General features: G+C 35.1%; 1 protein-coding gene across 2 annotated transcripts; it reads left to right on the top strand.

Moving 5' to 3' along the window:
- Window positions 1-32: 32 nt before the first annotated feature.
- Window positions 33-19340, top strand: LOC121424873. 2 transcript variants are annotated; one of them, XM_041620713.1, is made up of 8 exons: window positions 33-235; window positions 4070-4282; window positions 5470-5615; window positions 7840-8100; window positions 9483-10145; window positions 12631-12943; window positions 14029-14242; window positions 17649-19340. In XM_041620713.1, the coding sequence occupies exons 1-8, from the start codon at window positions 116-118 to the stop codon at window positions 18107-18109; spliced, it is 2391 nt and encodes a 796-aa protein (XP_041476647.1). In that variant the 5' UTR covers window positions 33-115; the 3' UTR covers window positions 18110-19340. The 2 variants fall into 2 exon arrangements, with proteins under 2 accessions (XP_041476647.1, XP_041476648.1); XM_041620714.1 differs by lacking the exons at window positions 4070-4282; window positions 5470-5615 and having other exon boundaries at window positions 193-235.
- Window positions 19341-20657: the final 1317 nt, after the last annotated feature.

The following is a 20657-nucleotide window of genomic DNA, read 5'->3' as shown; positions in this document are numbered from 1 at the left end:
GGCCGTACCGTACGGTACGCGTCTTTTTTTTTCCCTACCGTTATTGCGTAAAATTGCAGAATTTCACTCAGGAAGCGACTTGTGCGAGAGGCTACACAGAACACACGCAGTACGCATGCGCGTGGACTTGAAACGTCTCCAACTTAACTATAGTAGCGTAGTACAGTACGAATTACGCTGCAACAGTGCAAGCATGGCTGAATGTAAAGGTGTCACTATCCCTGAAAGAGTACTGGTATGTTAACTCTCTCTGTCTTGACTCTTGTTTTGTTATTGCAGTTTTGTAATATAGGTCTAACTAGATCTAACGTGAGTTTAATTTAAAATAGAATGAGATCGAATTATCAATTCAGATATCATCATGGATATAGGCTGGATCTAGGACTAGGACTACTAATATAGCCTAGGCCCTAGGCTAGCCTAGGCCTAGCACTATAGACTATAATCTAGGCCTATAGGCCTATAATTTTATAGTTAGGCCCTAGGCCCTAACGTTTTTTAGATCTAAAATTTGTAAAAATGACTTCAAATTAAGACCAATCATTTTCAACTTCAAGGACAATCAGGTCCATTGGCATTGCAACAGAGCTATTTTGGACTCTTGTTGTTCATCCTCTCAATTCTCTGTCTCACACTGCACAGTCACAGCCTATCCCCATACTATAGGCCTATAGGCTATACATTGTTACTTTGTACACAATGTCTGTGATCTTACTCAGATTCACAGAAAATCTCACGCATAGCTGGTCTTTGAACTTGGCATCTCTGGTCCAATCCCATTTTACATGGGAGCCGACTTCCATCCAAGTTCCATGCAAAAAAACTGTTTCATACTGTGTGCGTGTGTGTGTGTGTGTGTGTGTGTGTGATACATGTGTGTCTCACTGTATACATAACCCGGAATCTTATGAACATTTATTCTGGCTTTGTAATGATGTTAAAGCTTTATGGCAGAGGGTCATTGAAAAACTTAATTTGATAAAGCTTCAAAATGCAGAGTGGAAAGATATACATGTGGGAATGGATCCGATCTTGAAGTGAAATTTTGTAACACGGTAATCTTTTTAATGAAATATATCATTTTTAGATCAAGGTCAGAAGGTAGAGTTCCTACTCAAGAAGAGAGTATTCAGAGAGTCGTAGAATATCGAAATGAAGAAAAAGCAATAGCTATTAAAAGGAACAAGTTAGACAAGCATTTATTAAAATGGGAGAGAATGTACCGAAATGGCAGGACTGAGGGCGATATCCAGGTGTGATTTGGGAGAAAGTGACTGTGTAGGTGTGTGTGAGGGTGAGTGTGTGTATGTGAGGGTGTGTGTATGTGTGTTTTGGGGGAGGGATAATGAAGTTTTCCTTTGGGATGGGTGATGACCGTGATTCTTTGGGATTTTTTTTTTTTTTTTTACTTGTCGATTTCTTTTTTTGATTTGCTTTGTTTTTGATGAGTGCAAGCCAAGTAATCTCATATAGTTTTAAATCATTGTTGAATATTTGATACGTGAAAGGAAAAGTGTTAGGCATATTATATGTATTTTTTAAGGGGATCCTAGTGTCAGTATATCTATTTGTTAATTGGTTTGTTTTGGATTTGGGTCTACTTTGTTTTGTTCTTTCTTTGTATTCCATGTATAAATAGCCCTCCACAAATGTGCAAGGGAAGACTTTTTGATTGGGGCGGGGGGAGGAGTGGTGTTTCAACCATTTTTATAACTGATTTCATTGTTTCTCCTTTAAGTTATATATGATTTATGCTTGTATTAAGTTAGCGAAAAAAGTCCAAATATGAAATGTAAAATATTATGTGTTTTGAAATGTTAAATTGAAATGTTATATATTTTTGTTCATGGAATCAGAATAAAACAATATGAAAAAAAAAAAAATACATGTGATACATGTGTGTCTCACAATAGGTGAAATATATCATGCAATTCCAGGTGATTGGAGAAATGATTTAGGTTCGATACAATTTTGTGAGATAGACTTAATTATAATATAGGCATAAACTTGCTTCTGTTGGGGAGGGAAATTAGCTTTAAGGAGGTATTATCAAGAAAAATATATGAATATATTATTAAAGAATTGCAAAAGTCATATGATTTACAGATAAGAGATGGACAAAATAATTATAATTATACAGAGAAAGAAATTAGTGAATGTTTTTTTAGACCAAGAATGACATTATTAATTGGGAGACAGGGAATTTCAATTTAAGCCTCTGCATGGGGCAATTTACACTAAAGTTAATTTGTTTAGATTTGGATTTGTCGAAGATAATCTCTGTTCGTACTGTAAACGGGAAACGGAAACATATTCATATATATTTTTGTCTTGCTTAAAGGTCAAACTGATATGGGAACCTTTGATACAGCGATTTGAATTAGATGAAATAAAGGACTTGAATTGGCGGGATATATTTGTTGGTTTGTCAGGCAATACAAATAGAATAAAAAGTTGTAATACTATTATCTTTATGGTAAAATATATATTTATATTTAGAAAGGAGGGGGTTTTACCAACCATTGATGATATACATCAACTTATTTTAGAATATAAGGATCAAGAAAAGAAAATAGCTATTAAAATGGGGAAATTAGGGCGGCACTTGCAAAAATGGGAAACAGTAAAATTGTGACAAGGTTAAGTTGTAAGTCTTTATTTACTTTCAATACATGTAATGCCTCTCCCGTGAGCTTGTTATATTCAAAATTGTTCATCGAATTGTTTTTGTACTTTTAAACATGATTTGTTTATAATGAGTGTGAGCAGATCTTCTGGGCAGTGGTGTGTTGGGTGTGTGTGTGTATGTGTTTTTGGGTGTGTTGTGGTGGGGGGAGGGGGAAGTTTGGTCTTTAAGCATTTTTATAATAACTGATTTCATTGTTTTTTTTAAAGATATGACTCATGATTTTGTTAAGTTAGTGGAAAAAAGTGAAAATATGAAGTGTAAAGTATATGATTTGAAATGTTAAATTGAAATGTTATGTAACTATTTGTTCATGAAATCAGAATAAAAACATTATTAAAAAAAAAATAGTCTCTAGATAACCTAAAGCCAAGGCAAAAGCCAATACAATTACAAGTTAAAGTGATGTTCAGTAGATCTAGTCTGGTAGGATAGACTAGAGGGCTCCCAAAGAAGAAAATTATTTTAGCTAGCAGGTACAAAAATACAAAATAGTAGGAAACCTGCTCTATGATTATGAATATTGAAGCCGATTTTTAATTTACAAAGACACTTTGCCATTTGAGGAAAATTGGTCCAAAAATGGCTGATATAACAAGAAAAAAATATTCAAATTATCGTCCGAGAATCCTCAGACGACAATTCTGATTTGAAAATAGCAGAACATTATTTACATGCTAAACGTATGTGCTGATTGGGCTATTTTGGGGTGATTTTAAATCATTTATATGTGAGGATTATGGTCATTTTACATTAGCAAACATCATAACATGTATTTTCTAATACATCGTTGAAAATTTGAATTGACTATCAAAGTATCCATACATGTATTTGGAGGAAATTTATAAATATATGAATCGATCATAATTATAATTGATTGCTCATTGATTCAACCCATTTTGTTCTCTAATACGCAAAAGCAGTCTACAATATAAAAATCATAATTTTCTAAAATTGCTAAATAAGAGTTCTTGTAATTGTCTAGCATATCCTATCCATTGATTTCAATGCATTTAAATTGAATCTACTAATACTAGATCTAGATCTACCTTGCAATTTAACCAAATAATGAATGAAACACTGAAAAGACTCCATTTTGTTCCTGATGCTGATCATGTACTTGATAACTAAAGTGCAGCATGCTTTCAGAAAAAAAAGAAGAAAAGTCTGAACTTGCTTGAATATTAACTTGCTTTCATGTAAAATTATGCCAAGACTCAAGAGGCAAGATATGAAAAATGTAGATTCTAACTAGGGACTCTGAACTTTTTCACACCTTGTTGTTTTCATGAAGATGCAATTTGGAGAAAACTTTGAATGAGGCATAAACTTCAAACAGAAACAAACATAATCTATAATTGTGATTTTTATTTTACATTTCAGGCTGTCCTCCCCAGTGGCATTACTTACCATGCTTGTAATCTTGAAATTGAATCCTTCAATGAGAATGAAGTTCATTTTCGTACAACTCTGTGGCTGAATCTGAGCACCAAAGAAGAATTTGAAGAATGGTTGCAAAGTTTTCAAGAGACTTCTCACGTGACTTGGCGGGTCAGGCGGACAGTTCCAACAGACGGAGTTAAAGTATTGTTCAAGGTATTCACTCTAACTTTGTTCATGTTTAATGTCTTTGAGACCCTGACCCCCACCAGGGACTGAACCCATGGTCCCTATGAGGGCAGTCCTTGTGATCCCCAGCTTTTGTATATTTTTTTCTTGTTGCCCACTATCATGCCTGTTAAAGATGTAGTGTTTTTCAATTGCAGCCCAAAACTTGACACTGAAAAAATATAGGCCTAATAGTGATTAGGCTAAATGTTATAGATATAAGATATCCTACCTGTGTACATACCTTTTTATAACTTAATACCATAATGAAAAAAATTATAAAGAAAATATGTAACTGGAAATAAACTTAATGGAATATAAATTTCATAGTATTATAAAGAATGTTTTGTTTTAATTTCTAAGTACGTGAAACTTTATAAGAATCCACTATCTTCATCATTTTCATCATTACTATTATTATTATTATTATTACTATTATTATTTTTAAAGGGATTGTTCAGTAGTGGATCCGAACTCAAAATTTTCTCCAAACCTCATTTTAACAGTAAATTTTATTGATAAACTGCTTATAAACACCATTTGAAACTATTTGGTAATTTAATTTTTCCTTCTAGAAGCGATGTTTGGGCCAAAACTGAATAAATGTGTTGTAATCGATCATCTATGATCGATTCAATGACAATCTTTTACAAAGTATTAAAAAGGTATCTGCTGTTGTATGGCATCATTGATAACATGTATTGACACAAAAGTAGTATTGAAATCAATCAAGAATAACGAAATATGTGTAAATAGTGCAGATTTTCTTTAAAACGGCTCATTCGAATTCGAGTAAAAAACGACGGCCACGTCTTTTACTCGATTAATGTATTTGATATTTCAGCCATTCCTGAATGGATTTTCCTCAAAGATCAATTTCATTTGTAAGTTATCATTATGCATCAATATTTGTGGCAGTTTCTATTCCAAATGCTGAAATAATTTTCTTCCTGAAGCGCCCTCTCACCCACTACTGAACTTCCCTTTAAGTAGTAGTAGAAGTAATAGTTACTGTATTTTTATCAAAATACATTCTTCCTTCATGTCAAATTCCATGGTGTTTAGATAGAGCAGGCTACAAATGTGATTTAATAACTTTTAATGAAAGTTGGTTATTTGTTTGGACTGACATGTATTTCTATTCACCATATCTATTGAATTATTTTTCATTTCAGAAATCCTATCGTTGCCAGCACAATACACTACCAGCGAAAGCCTCCACAAATTCGAAACAACGTGTTGCATCCAAGAATACCAATTGCAAGGCTGACATGATGGTGAAGATCAGAGTGTCGAAATTTGAAGTACACAAACGCAGCAGGTATATTTTTATTCTATTTCGTGTTTTTTCATTATGTCTTATAGAAAATAACCTCCTGGAGTGTCATATACCCTTAATTGTTGGGGGGGGGGACACATCATCATGCCTTCTAGCTAAAATCTCCCTCTTCCAGCCAGATTTAATGTGATTTATCTTACCTGCTGCGAAGAAAGCAAGTTGCTTGTTAAACAAGTAACCAGGAGACCAAGAGCAATGGCAGTGAGGATAAAGTACCTTGCCCATGGGAACAGAAACCTGCCCCTGCCAGAGCAAGCAAACATGATGGGGTGAGAGTCTATGGAATTATATCTACTGAGCCACAAGACATCTCCAATTTATGTTTTCTCAATTCCTGTAGATATTGCAACATAATCGTGATCTGCGTTCAAAGACTCTTAACTAGATTCTTCGGGGCAAGATCTGAAATGAAGTAACCCATTTTTGAGGCTCTTCATACTACCACATGAAGTGTGAAACAGATTCTTTATTATTTTTGCATCTAATGATGTACATGTAAATGATGCAAGCTATACTTTGTTGTGTTTAATGCACAGTACTTATGGGGCTTTTTTTTTTCTTGTCACTTATTACAATTCTAAAGCTGGCTATCTCAAAATACAGATGTGCACTCTGTTCATTCTCATTATATTTAACTATGAGGTATACATGTACATGTAGAGATTTACACATGAGCATGAATTTAATTAACCATAATCTTAGACTTGGGTCTTACATAATATACCGAGAGTTGTGAAGCTTATTCAACTCAGGATAAACATCCACATGGTGTAAGAAATATGAAAATTAAACCAGAAATATTCAACTGCGCACAGTCGACTGGAATGCCTCTGCCCATTGACCCCCCCCCCCCCCCCCCGGTAAGCAGTCAAACTCAAAATCTACTGGGTTCGATCTCACAGCCAACTTCACGTTCTGACCACATTTGATGAAAACTTAAGTACCGGTAATACTCGAGTTCTGATCCCCCCCCCCATGGGCAGCTTGACCTTCTGACCAAATTTAATGAAATTCCATCAAGTAATACTTGAATTTGATGAAATTCTATTGAGTAATACGTGAGATATCGCATGAACGGAAAAACATTGACCTTTAACCTTGGGTGGTTCTCGACGAATATCTAATCAGCTAATTGTCACTTCCAAGTTCCAACTTGATATTTTGACCAAGTTTGATGAAATTCTATCAAGTAATACTTGAGTTATCGCGTAAATGGAAAAATACGGACAAACGGATAAAGGTGATTGACCTTCAGTGGATCTTGCAAAAAATCTAATCAGCTAATTGCCACATCAAACTTGACCTTCTGACCAAATTTGATGAAATTCCATCACGTAATACACGAGTTATTGCATAAAGGGAAAATCCAAAGTTCATTGACCTTTGACCTATAACCTTGTTCAAATAAAGCTCATTGACCTTTGACCTATAACCTTGTTCAAATAAATCTCATTGACCTTTTACCTTCAGCAGATCTCACTGAAAATCTAATCAGTTAATTGCCACATCCAACTTGACCCCTTGACCAAGTTTTTTTTAATGAAATTCCATCAAGTAATGTTTGAGTTATCGCGTAAACGGAAAAATCCAGACAAAGTTCATTGACCTTTAAACTTTGACCTTCAGCAGATCTCGCTGAAAATGTAATCAGTTAATTGCCACATCCAACTTGACTTTCTGACCAAATTTGAAAAAATTCCATCTAGTAATACTCGAGTTATGGCATAAACGGAAAAATCCAGACAAAGTTCATTGACCTTTGACCTTCAGCAGATCTCGCTGGAAATGTAATCAGTTAATTGCCACATCCAACTTGACTTTCTGACCAAATTTGAAAAAATTCCATCTAGTAATACTCGAGTTATGGCATAAACGGAAAAATCCAGACAAAGTTCATTGACCTTTGACCTTCAGCAGATCTCGCTGGAAATGTAATCAGTAAATTGCCACATCCAACTTGACTTTCTTACCAAATTTGAAAAATTCCATCTAGTAATACTCGAGTTATGGCATAAACGAAAAATCCGGACAGACGTACAACCCGAAAACAATGCCTCCGGCACCTTCAGTGCGGACTGCGGAGGCATAAAAACCCAATAACTTACTTATTTTTAACCCCTTGCGCATATATCATTGAAATTTGTTAATGATTACAGAGGGAAATAATTGAGTAATATTAATCAATTAATCAAACTTATCTTTACAGAAGCAAAGATCACCCGGATTATCAGGCACAAATTGTACTAAACAACATGCATAACCATCCGGTTGAGTGTGCAGACGCTCTAAAGCATAGAGATGTATCGGAAACCACTAAAGCAATGCTGACTGACTTATTTCAGCGAAAATACGGGCCAACACAAGCAGTAGAAATGCTGAAATTCGACCTTCAATTGAAGCACGGCGATGACTACCATGTGAAGGCAGCAGATCGAGCTGTCTGTCCGGATATCCAGTTTGCCCACAGGTATTTTAGGATGTATTAATACATGTCATGTGTCAATAAATAATGGAACGGTGGATTTTCAGTACATTGTGAGCTAAAAGTTGTCAATATTTTTACATCATTGCATAAAGCATCCTCCACAGGAGAGAATGATACTTAATTCGAAAATTTGTTGGGTAATTTGGATTCTATCACTGTAATCGCCGACTGTCGTCGTTTTATAGCTTCCAAGGCTATTTTGAAAACTTTTTGGACCCATTTTTCCTTATGGTCATGTAAAACATATTTCAACCACATACATGACCTTGACCAAAACTGTGTTTGACCTTTAAGTTGATATTCAGGAGTTTGCTCTATTCAACAGTTAATATTTGTTCATCTTATGGGATAGAGCAACCTTTTCCCATCAGCATGACCCCAAAATCATCAAATTTCTTTTGTCTCATGGACTGTCGTTTTCGGCATTTGCCCGATTTTCTGAGATTTGAGGCAAGATAACTTACAAAAACTACAATCTACAAGAAATTAATCTTGAAATAAAAAGTTTCCAACCAAATTTGATAATCTTAGTGTCATTATAATAGATGAAACATTTTTTAAACAGTATGGTGAGAAATTGACCAGAGCAAAAAAAAAAAATCAAGTGATCCTTTATTTGAGGGTCCATTGTCCACCCACCATGGGCAAAGTAATGGCAAAGCCCAAAAATAACAGTGCATAAGATATAAATCATGAAGTAAAAAAGTTCTCAACCAAATTTGAAGTTGTTATAAAGAAGAGAAGATGCTCTATTGAGCAAGGTGAGAAGAACAACTGTTTGAATAGAACAAAGTCCTAAAATTTGACCGTTCCATTTTTTATTGGGACACCTGGTATAATCAAATAAACGATTAAAGGTAGTAGCTCTCAATTGGACACTTCTTGAAACGTTCTAGAACTTGGCTTGAGTCAACATTAGACAATACTGAAGATATTTCTGAGATCTTAAAGTCCTACATTTTTTAATTGCTTTGAAATGAATTTAAAACTAACCCCAAGTTTCTTTGATATATCTCAGCTCTCAAAACAGTTTTGTCCAGCCCTTAGCTTTTTAAAAATCAAACGCCGGGTGCCCTCTGTTGACCGTTTACCTTGGATTGCGTGATTTGTACAGGATAGTATGGTGCTCTTCTTATCACGCGATATATCTAAGCAATGCACGTACGTGCCTTTACTTTACAAGCAATGTACATTGCAGTACCATGGCTATAATACACAGGACTGCACTGTATGCTTATTCCACATCCGTTTTGTACAATCCCCAATGTTAAAGTGTCTTAAAAATTTAGTCATATTACCTTTTCATAATTAAATATATAAAAATACATGATTTTTTTGTTTAATTCTCTTTGTATGTATTGTAGGTTGTATCGCAAAGTTTTCAAAGAGGAGTATGGGGAGTCTTGTGGAGAAGATATGCTGAACAGTCTCCGTGAGAGAATCAACCAATTCAATGCAGAGGCAGGTTCGACATGCATGGCGATGGATGTCAATGACAACCAGTTAGTTGTTGCCATATGTACACCCTTAATGAAAAGAGTACATGAGGAACTCAAGCATTCTGGAGAGTTGGTGTTCATGGACGCCTCGTCCAATATGGATCGGCATGGGTGCAACATCTTCCTAATGTTGACCCATAGCTGTATCGGAGGGATACCCCTTGGTGTGCTGGTGACAACCTCTGAGTCTGAAGTTGTCATCAAGGCAGCCCTGCAGCTCTACACCACCCTGCTCTCTGATGACAGCTTTGGAGGGAAAGGTCTGCAAGGTCCAGCGGTCTTCATGACTGACGATTGTGCAGCTGAACAACATGCCCTTCAACAGATGTTCCCCTCAAGCACCATTCTGCTCTGTGTTTTCCACGTTTTACAAGCGACGTGGAGGTGGCTCTGGGATGCCAAAAATGGTGTGCAGAAACATCAAAGGCCAAACCATCTACAGCACATGAAGCGGCTCATCTATGCGGACACGGCCGAGCAGCTGGAGCAGCTGTATCAGCAGAGCCTCCAGGATCCTAGCATCTCAGTGTAAGAAAAATTGTCTGACCTACATTTGTAAATAAAATGATGTTGGCACTATGTTAGCAATGAAGTTGACATGGTTGGAAAACTGCTACCTGTCTGCCACTGGCAAAATCTATTTAAACCAAATAATTATTGAAATGTTAACCCTTGATAGCCCAGGCTATTTTGAAACTTATTTTGACCCCCCCCCCCAGATCTTGGCTGCCAAGTGACATAAAATTATGAAATTTGGCATCTACATAGAACATGTCGAGAAGAATTTTTTGGGGTGCAACATTTTTATTTGAATTGTTATGGAAGTTATTCATGCTGATTTTATTCTTAAATTGCATTTTAATTTTATATAGACTGAATTTGAAAATTTTTTAATGCGGATAGTTGTTTTTATTTTGTTGCAAACTTATTTTACAAAGTCCTGAAGAAAAAAATGACAAATTTCTAATAATTTATTTTTTATTGGTTTTTATGTCTTAAGTATTTTTTTGTTTTTTTCAATTGGAATACTTTTGGTATTGAATATCAGCAGGTTTTACAGTAATACGAAGTATTATAAAAGCAAATAACACCATTTTATTGCCCAAAATGGAAATTTTGTACTTCAATCCCTAAAATTCTCAAATTTTGAGCTGACATGTGATTACATAATTTAGGGTAACATGGAGACAGTACATCCGATTAAAAAAAAACACTTGTAGTTTCAAAAGTTGCGCAAGACTTGAAATGCGTGAAACAAACATTTTGCAAAATTATTGCAAGAAAGGTACCCCCCCCCGTCTATTGATGGTTAAAGATCAAGTCCACCTCAGAAAAATGTTGATTTGAATCAATAGATAAAAATCAGACAAGCACAATGCTGAAGATTTCATCAAAATCGGATGTAAAATAAGAAAGTTATGACATTTCAAAGTTTCGCTTATTTTTAACAAAATAGTTATATGAACGAGCCAGTTACATCCAAATGAGAGAGTCGATGATGTCACTCACTCACTATTTCTTTTGTATTTTATTGTTTGAATTATACAATATTTCAATTTTTACGAATTTAATGATTAGGACCTCCTTGCCTGACGCACAAAATGTTAAAATAATTGAATTCCATGTGTTCAGGGAGGAATGAAACTTCTTTTCACATGACAATGACGAAAAAATCAAAATATTTCATATTTCAAACAATATAAAACAAAAGAAATAGTGAGTGAGTGACATCATCAACTCTCTCATTTGGATGTAACTGGCTCGTTCATATCACTGTTTTGTTAAAAATAAGCGAAACTTTAAAATGTCATAACTTTCTCATTTTACATCCGATTTTGATGAAATTTTCAGTGTTATACTTGTTGAATTTTTCTCTTTTTATTCAAATCTACTTTTTGTTGGGGTGGACTTGTCCTTTAATAAAGCTTTGGTTTTAAACAAGTTGTTCAGAAATAGAAAATTATTATATTTTCCATATCTGGGATAACTATAGAAAAATTAAATACTAATTTACTAAAACCAACCAGGGGTCTTACTACATCTGTAGGGGGGGGGGCTATTTTGGCCCCCCTCAGATCTCGGCAATGAATGCACCAATTGACTCAAAAATTGGCACAGTGGTAGAACACATCATAAAGAATAAGAATCTAAATATATATATATATATATATATATAATTGTTTTTTTTTATAATTTATTTTTAAAAATGCAAATTTTTGATGATTTGGGAAAATATTTTTATTTTTATCTAAAATCATTTTATAAGAAGTTACTTCATTTCTTCAGTTTTTCTGTCAAAATACTTTAAAATGATGTAATTCATCATATTCATGTCTTTTATTGGGATAAAAAGTATCACTAATTTGCATAAGTTATGCAAATATTTCCTTATTTCTTATGTTTTTCTTTGTTTTTATTCTCATGTATTTTATTTTTTTATTTTTTTTTAGATGAATTTGTATCTTAAGTTTATGAAATAAACTGATAACATGAAAATATCAAAATTCTAACTCAATGTTATGAATGATTATAAGATAGCTGGAGTTAGAAACCTGTACAAAATGTGCATTTTTTGGTCAAGCGATTACTGACCTGTAATATCAGATCTACACTTAAAACTGGGGTGAATCATACATCAAAATATGCAGGAGACTCGAGAGGAAAAAAGTCATGAAATTTAAGCGCGAAATTGTGATTGGTCTAGATGTACTGTGGGATTAGGGTTAATTAATCTATGATCTAAGATCTATAATCTTCCAACTGTATATTGTGTATTGCCAATTACATGACCAAATAATTCTTATCTAGACTTCATTTATCAAAAATATATTTATATAAATTTTACATGATATCGTGAGAGGATGACAATGAAATCGTAACTTGTATATTATAACATTTTTTACCCTGATGATTAGAATCTAGTGTTACAAATTGTTGTTGCGACAGACTGAATTCTTTTTTCCACAAATGTATATTTTTTTTAAATTTTGGATTTATCCTTTAAACATTTCAGGAAATTCAAGAAGCATCTAACGACTTACATGACTCGAAAGAACATGTGGGCTATATGCCTGCGCAATGACCTTAATATTCGGGGCAACAACACGAATAACTTCTGTGAAGCTGCAATGAGGGTCCTCAAAGACAAAGTTCTAGAGCGCACCAAGGCATTTAGTGTCCCACAGCTGGTGGATTTTGTGTCCACATTTCTCCAGGACCACTACTATCAGCGCCTCATTGATGTAGCCAATGGTCGGCTGGAGTATGTGGTGACATCAAGGTTCATGCTTCCAGATAGGACCATCACCAAGGAAAACATCGAGCAGGTATGAAGCAGTCTCCAACTTTTGCTATCTTATACAGGGTAGCCTAGAAAATGTTTTGCTCATCTTCAGTTTTAAAACCATTTTAAAAAAAAAATCGGGCATTGCGACACTGCAGGATTAAAAAAAAAAAATATCCATCAGACCGAAAATGATGAAAATATGATTTTGTAATATTCAATGTCAATGCAAATGGAGTTTTCTCACACAAGCTGTAAAGATATTATTTTCAGTTGAACTGGCTGAAATTAATTTGTTTCAGCATAATTATTCTTTTAAAAGATTCTGCAATAGACTTTGCCCCCCCCCCCCAAAGAAAAGGTCAAAAAAAGAAAAACAAAATACATGAAAAATTAATTCTAATACGATTGTTTGGAATGCTACAAAGAGTATTTTCACCAAACTTTAGCATTCTAGGACCTTGTAATAAATTACAGCAGAAAGTATGATTTATGCATATTTGGCAGAATTTTAGGATATATGCACCCTGCACATACCTATAGTTTGTGATACTCCTGAAATGCAAACATTTATCAGAAACAACATTGTTTCACTAAAGAAGCATAAAGATGCAAACTTTGTAAAATTGGTGTCATCTTTTTGGCATGAGGGACACTGAATTAATATTTAAGTCTTCTCACATGAAACATGACTATCCTGTATTCAGAATGGGATGAGTTCAACTGAGGGCCCTATCCTGGTGTGATAGTCTCAACAAAAGTGGATGTTTACAGAAGTACACATACATATGCAAACATTCATGTATATATTGTATAGCAAAATAAATTGATTCTTTCAATTAGGTGGAAATCATGGGTCGAAATCATGAAACAATGATTGCATTTAAATAAATGCTTATATGTAAACATGATGTGTATGATACAGTGGTAAAATTTGTGATTTGATACATTGTATATGTTGTTATGACTTTTTTTTGCTGACGAGCACCCGATGGATGTACTAGCTTTATCAAAATACATGTATTTAATAATGTATTTCAGGTGATGCAGTTGTGAATATTTTATGGTCCAGGTGCCTTCATCAGGATTTAGCACCAAATTTAGATTTCATTTACTTTTGTTTGTTAGGTTTCACCGAGCCAATTCAAGGTTAAGAGCCAGTCAGGAGACACTAACTACCACGTGGACACCATGATCGGCCACTGCTCATGCCCAGTTGGCAAAACAGGTGGCCCGTGCAAGCACCAGGCAGCTGTGGTCAAGCACTTCAAGAAGTCTTCCACGAATTTTGTCCCTGTGAATGACATGAACATGAGGCTTCAGTTGTACAAGATTGCTACAGGTAATGTTATGTAGTAAATATCTTCTAGTAGTCAAGGGAGTTTGTTGAAAATTTTAAACTCCTACATAATTGCTTATTTGTCTTTAGCTACGTAGAAACCAACTTTAACCCTTATTCCATTGGAGGGGGGGTATTATGGCCCCCCTGTCAATTTTTCTTTGCGGTACATCTAGACCAATCGCAATTTCGCGCTTGAACTTCATGACTTTTTCCTCTCGAGTCTCCTGCATATTTTGATGTATGATTCACCCCAGTTGTCCGTGCAGAACTGATTTTACAGGTCGATAATCGCTTGACAGTCACAAACAAATGCACATTTTGTACAGGTTTCTAAAAACAAAAAATACATAACAACAAAAACAATAAAATGCATAAAAAACATGATGAAATATTGTGATTCTTGCAAATATTTGCATAATTTATGCAAATTAGTAGTATTTTTTATCACACGGTCATTCCATCTGGCTTCACCCAATGAGTTACACCCAACCTTTTCAGAAGGTGTTCAAATTTGGTATACATTAAATTTGAAATGTGTTAAGCTTATCAAATGAAAAAAAAATGTGAACTCGCTTTTTAATGCACTTTTTGAATTCCTCCATTCATTTTATTTGCAATGACATCAATTTCATGAAAATTGGTCAACCCGTTCCTGCGCAATGGCTGTTTGAAAGTTGGTGGCCATACCCATTTATGCTAAAACAACAACCACAAAAAAAAAGGTTGGGCCATAGCACGGCAACCAATGGGCAGATTTCACTTTTTTTTTCTTTTTTGATAAGCTTTACACATTTCAAATTTGATGTTTACCAAATTTGAAGACATTCTAAGGGGGTGGGGTATAAAATTTAATTTTGGGGGATGAATTGATATTGAATGACCCCAAAATGAAATACATTATTTGAAAGTATTTTGAAAGAAAAGCTGAAGAAATTAAATAATTTCTGAAGATTTTATAGGAATATCATTTTTTCCCCAAAATCATCACAAATTTGCATATTTAGATATTAATTATTAAAAATAATTGTTGAATTTATTTATTTCATGTTAAAATTCTTATTCTTTAAAAGTCTGTGCCAATTTTCAAGTCGATTAGTGCATTCATTGCCAAGTTCTGAGGGGGGGGGTGCCAAAATAGCCCCCCGCCCCATGTCCTCCAACTATCCCAATGGAATGAGGGTTAATCCTACAGACCATGGTGATATTCTGTCTTTAATAGAACTGTCACTTAGAACTAGTTTATACTCCTTGTTTCATTTTCTGCACTTGGGTTTTCATTGCTGTTACACGTACTAGTCTACATGTACTCCTTTCATGTCTATAATCTATTAATTAACTATCAAAGTTGTTGAATAAACTGTTTGTCTTTCCAATCTCTATTCTTATCTGTCTCTTAGTTCTAAGTTCTAGTAATAGATGGAACTTTTAATATCAAGCAGATTTTGGATCTGACCGTCATGGCAAAATGCTCTTCCAGCTCTACCTAAATTTCCATGTGATAGTATACTTTTACAAACATGTATTTTTTACAGAAAAAGGCCTATGCAGGGTAGTTGATAGTTTAATACAGCTGAGGGAGGGGGACCATAATTATTGCGCCCACTGATTGCACAACCATCATATGAATGAATTGTGCTAATTTATAAATGTTTAGTAAATACATTGACTTTTCATTTTTGCAACATATGAAACTAAACCCTAGCTATGATAGTATACAAGCAACATGCCTTGGGTACCAATTTTCATGTTACATACATGTATACTTTCCCACAATAGGGAAGTGCAATGTTCCAACTGGCTTCTTTAGTGGGCTATTGGATCAGCCTTCATCCTCCGCAGCTGTGAATGAGGAACATTCACTGATAGATGAGGAGGTGAATGAGGAACATTCACTGATAGATGAGGAGGTGAATGTGGGAGATACAGAGATGGATGAGGCTGAACCTTCTACCAGCCATGGATCACAAAATCCAGTCCTTGAAAGCCTTCATGCACAGGCATCTCTTCAGAATCAGTTCAGTCTGAGAGGTTTCCCTTCACAGCAGTCTTCTAGTACCAACGGTGCTACTTCAGTCTCTTTCCCTTCTGTTATGCCGGCTTTAGTCGCATGTTTGCCGGTTGTTAATGTCTTTATCATATTTTTGCATGCTCTGCTGTAGGTTGTGTATTTGTGCGTTGTGACCTGCAGCAACTTAACACAATCACAGACCATTGCCATTCTAATATCACTTTCAATTTTATCCCAACTTTTAATCACACTTGAATAAGTTTGTCTTATCATTTAGCAGATGATGTGACGCTAAGTTGACTCCAGTTGTGACAGCGTCAGGGAGTTGCACTTTATATTGACAACATTAAAAAGCTGCAATTCTTATACTTAGTTAATTGCCGTAAGATCTTCATGTACTTGAGGGATTTGACACCAACGTTTGGTGATAAATGACGAGATGAATTTGGGAGATGGATGTGGCTGAACCTTCTACCAGCCATGGAGCACAATATCCACTCCTTGCAAGCCTTGCAAGTTATCTCAGTCACTTTCCCTACTGTTGTGCCGGCTTTAGTCGCATGTTTGCCGGTGCTACTACAGTCACTTTCCCTACTGTTATGCCGGCTTTAGTCGCATGTTTGCCGGTGCTACTTCAGTCACTTTTCCTACTGTTATGCCAGCTTTAATTGCATGTTTGCTGGTTGTTAATGTCTTAATCACATTCTTGCATGCTCTTCTGTAGGTTGTGTATTTGTGACCTGCAGCAACTTAATACAATCACAGACATACGAGTCTGTTATATGAAATGACAACCGTCGCCATTCTAATTTGAATACTGTAGGGGTTGAAATTTTTGCAAATTTCTCAAGCCATAATCTTGCAAAAATTACCACTTCAATGCTAACAAAATTGCGAAATCAACAACTCGCTATTTTGTGCTAGTTAAAAACCGTAAAAATATCTGTATGCGAAAATTTTAGGTTATAAAGTATATCATTTTCATCATCATTTTCAGAGAACTTCATAAAAATCCAAGGATTATGTGCTGTTTTACCATAAATTTCCTAGGGGGGCGACATGCCCCAATCCACAAAAGCCAGTACTAATCCTACATATTTATGTCCTGTTGTTTTTCCTATTCTATAGGTTGAGCTTATTAATGTATACAATCAAAAGCACTAACATCAGATGTACAATTATGATCCAGGTCCTTTGTCAAATCTGAGAATATTTCAGATATTTATACGAGGGATGTATTTCAAACTTAATAAACATTGTATGATAGTTGAAAATACCTTGCCCCATACCCCATTTGCCAAGGCAAATTTTGAACCAATAACATCTTTTAAGTTTGGAATACCTTCTTGCTTGTGTAAGTGGCTAATTTCTTTCTTTTTTTTTCTCTTTTGTTTTCAGATGATCTCCTGGACAAGTTCCATGCCATGTGCGACGATATGGCGCAAAAGGCGAACAAATATCCAGACGTGTTCAAGCCTGCGATGAATGCCATGGTGCAGGCGTACACAAACATCAAGACAGATGCAAGTCTTCTGTCTGCTATGCACTGCTTCGGTAAATCTGGAGTAGTTCTACGAAAGGGTGGCCGCATGCGACGTACGGGCCAGATCGGTGTTCAACCAACAGCAACGGCTCGTCGTCGTCCCCACATGGGAAGAGGAGGCAAGCGGTTACATTCTGGGCGACCTACTAAATCTTCCCATGTGGGGGAACATGCCTATGCTAATGCTCATAATCAAAGTGCTTATACATCTGCAGTACTCCCGGTACCACGCAGGAAAAGAAACCCTGCACCACACTGCCTTAGCCATGCAGTTTCTCGGAATAAATCTCTGGGAAAGACCCATAGTGCTAAGTGAAGAAACAAAAAACAAAGGCAATGCAATCGTATAGCACCCAATCGCAAGGTACAAATGAGAATTCTTTCATCAACATCCAGCCTATAATTGCACAAGAGTCTCTCATTTAACTGTGGCGCTGCCCGTGACTTGTCTCCAATCTTGATACAAATTTGAAATTGAGGCACTGATTATATATGCTCAAAATTAACATGAAGGTATCTGAAGGCATGTTTTGGGATGGTCCGTCGAGCCGCACACCCTAGATCTGGTTAAGTCTATACCATTCAGGAGAATTTACAGATTCTGTGCATGTATGAAACAAAGATACTTCATGGCATAGTTTTTAGAGAAATTTGCCAAATGTCAAGGCCTTATAAAAGGGTCAGAGTTCAGTGAATTTTTGTTACCATTGCCAATTTTCATCTTGTACTCGAGTTAGAAATGTTGAGTGAAATTTTTGTAGGAAGATTTTAGATTTTCATGAAAATATTGAAGTTAGAATTGAACTTCAATGTCACATAACTTAAGCTAGATATGCTTTTCCATCTAGAACTTGAGTTAAAACTTCCTAGTAGTATTGAAATAGGAAGACTATTATACTTCAAATCACTGAACGTACATTTGTAAATGTAAGGGTCAAATGTCATATTTACAGGTCAAAGGCCCACTTTACTCAAGCTGAATATGCGGTTGTCCAATAGGATATAAATTTAGTAGTATATAGTAGATATATGCTGTACGTATTTGCATTTGTGAAAATTTAGCACATGTATCTGCAAATAATCTGAGAGTAGTATCCTAAATAACACATGCTCCTGAAACGATTTTGAGTAGAAGTACAAAATAAACTAGTAATCTCTGAAATAACATTTTCACATATTTTTGTTATGCCAGTCGGCATTGATTCTCACTCATGTGCGCAGTTACTGTAGTCCAAACAAAATATTTGTGTTAGTCCGTTTTAAGGCATCGTTCATCATTTTTGCGACTTAAAAATTCTTAAATGGATGGTTCTACATGCTACAGATGTCACTGTTATGGCATAATAATAAGGCTCTGAACAAATTCAAAATTTTTCATTTTATAGTGCCTTAAAAAAGCAAAAATCTATAATTTCCCCCATAGACCAGGGACATCTAATTAAATCTCGGGCCGAAATTTAATTTACAAAGTAGCTGTTTGAGATTTATACCGGGAATTTGTGTTGGTTTCAGGGTTTTTAGGTACCAACAGACCTACCTATTTTGAGTGTTATCCCCTCGGTTGACGAAGTCGGAGAGAGTTGTGACAGATTGTAACAAAATTAGATATGGAGGGACTCAATATCAAAATACAATATTAAGTTTGATTTCCTAGGATGTAGGTCAAAGGTTGAAGGTCTTAGCTCATTAACTATGCGAAAATAGGTAATCATGATTTCTGTTCAATAACTTTAGTAAAGTTCACCTAATTTTCATGAAATTTGATATGAAGGTACCTGTTATCAAAATACAGGGTAGTTTGATTTCTGAGAATGAACGTCAAAGTCTAAAGGTCATAGCTCAATAAATATGCAAAAATAACTAATTATGGTTTCCGTTTAATAACTGTAGTAAAGTTCAACTGATTTCAATGAAATGGATATGAAGGTACCTGATGTGAAAAAACTGTCTAAGATCAAAAACATCTTTATCCGTGAGATATTCATCATAAAGTGAATTAGCCTAATTTACCAGGTGCACCAATAAATCCCTAAAATCACTACTTATGATGTGATTTCTTAGAATATTCAGAGCAAACCTTTTTGGGTGGTAATTTTCCTTCATATGTCTATCCAAAATTAGAAATACCGGGTAGAAGGAAATCAATTTTTTTTTACAATTTTTTTACCAACACTGTACTTTACCTTTAAACTCCATTATATCAAAGCTTTAAAGTCATCCTAACCATGTAAACAGATGGGTGTTTCATGAAAGTTTCCAGCACTGACTAAATTGTCAGTGCTGACAATTTCAGTGAAATCCTTGACTTTGATTGGCTGAAAGGCACTGGCCTCTGACTGTTACTACGGTAACTCTGACTGTTACTATGGTAACTGTCAGAGAAAGACAACTTGTCAATGCTGACAACAATCATGAAACGGTCCCCAGGTGTCACATTTGAATTGTAAGAATGAGCATTCCCAATTTATGAAAGCAGTTATAAATGTAAGGTGATTTGATCCACTTTATTTATCTGTTTATCACACAACTCTGTTGTGTTTGTATCTTATGAATTGCAGCTGAAAGTTTTCCCTGTTTTTATTGACTGAAGTAAAATAATCATTGATATGAAGCACCCTGTGACATCTCTGATCTATTCAAATTTGAAGGTTATGCATTATATGTGTGCCATATCAAAATCACAGTGAAGAATTTTGGTGCTGTTCGATCAATTTGACTTGTTATAGAAAATGACCATGTATGTTTCTGAAAATTATGTACACGTTTCAAGGAGCTATAATACACATAGGGGTGTTAAAAACAAATAAATTGATTTATACATTCAAATTTGATTTAATACTCATTTGTTTTTATTGTGGACTCTG

This window comes from Lytechinus variegatus, chromosome 12 (assembly GCF_018143015.1).
Source record: "Lytechinus variegatus isolate NC3 chromosome 12, Lvar_3.0, whole genome shotgun sequence".
Taxonomy (NCBI): Eukaryota; Metazoa; Echinodermata; class Echinoidea; order Temnopleuroida; family Toxopneustidae; genus Lytechinus; species Lytechinus variegatus.
This window is presented reverse-complemented; position numbering and strand designations above follow the sequence as displayed.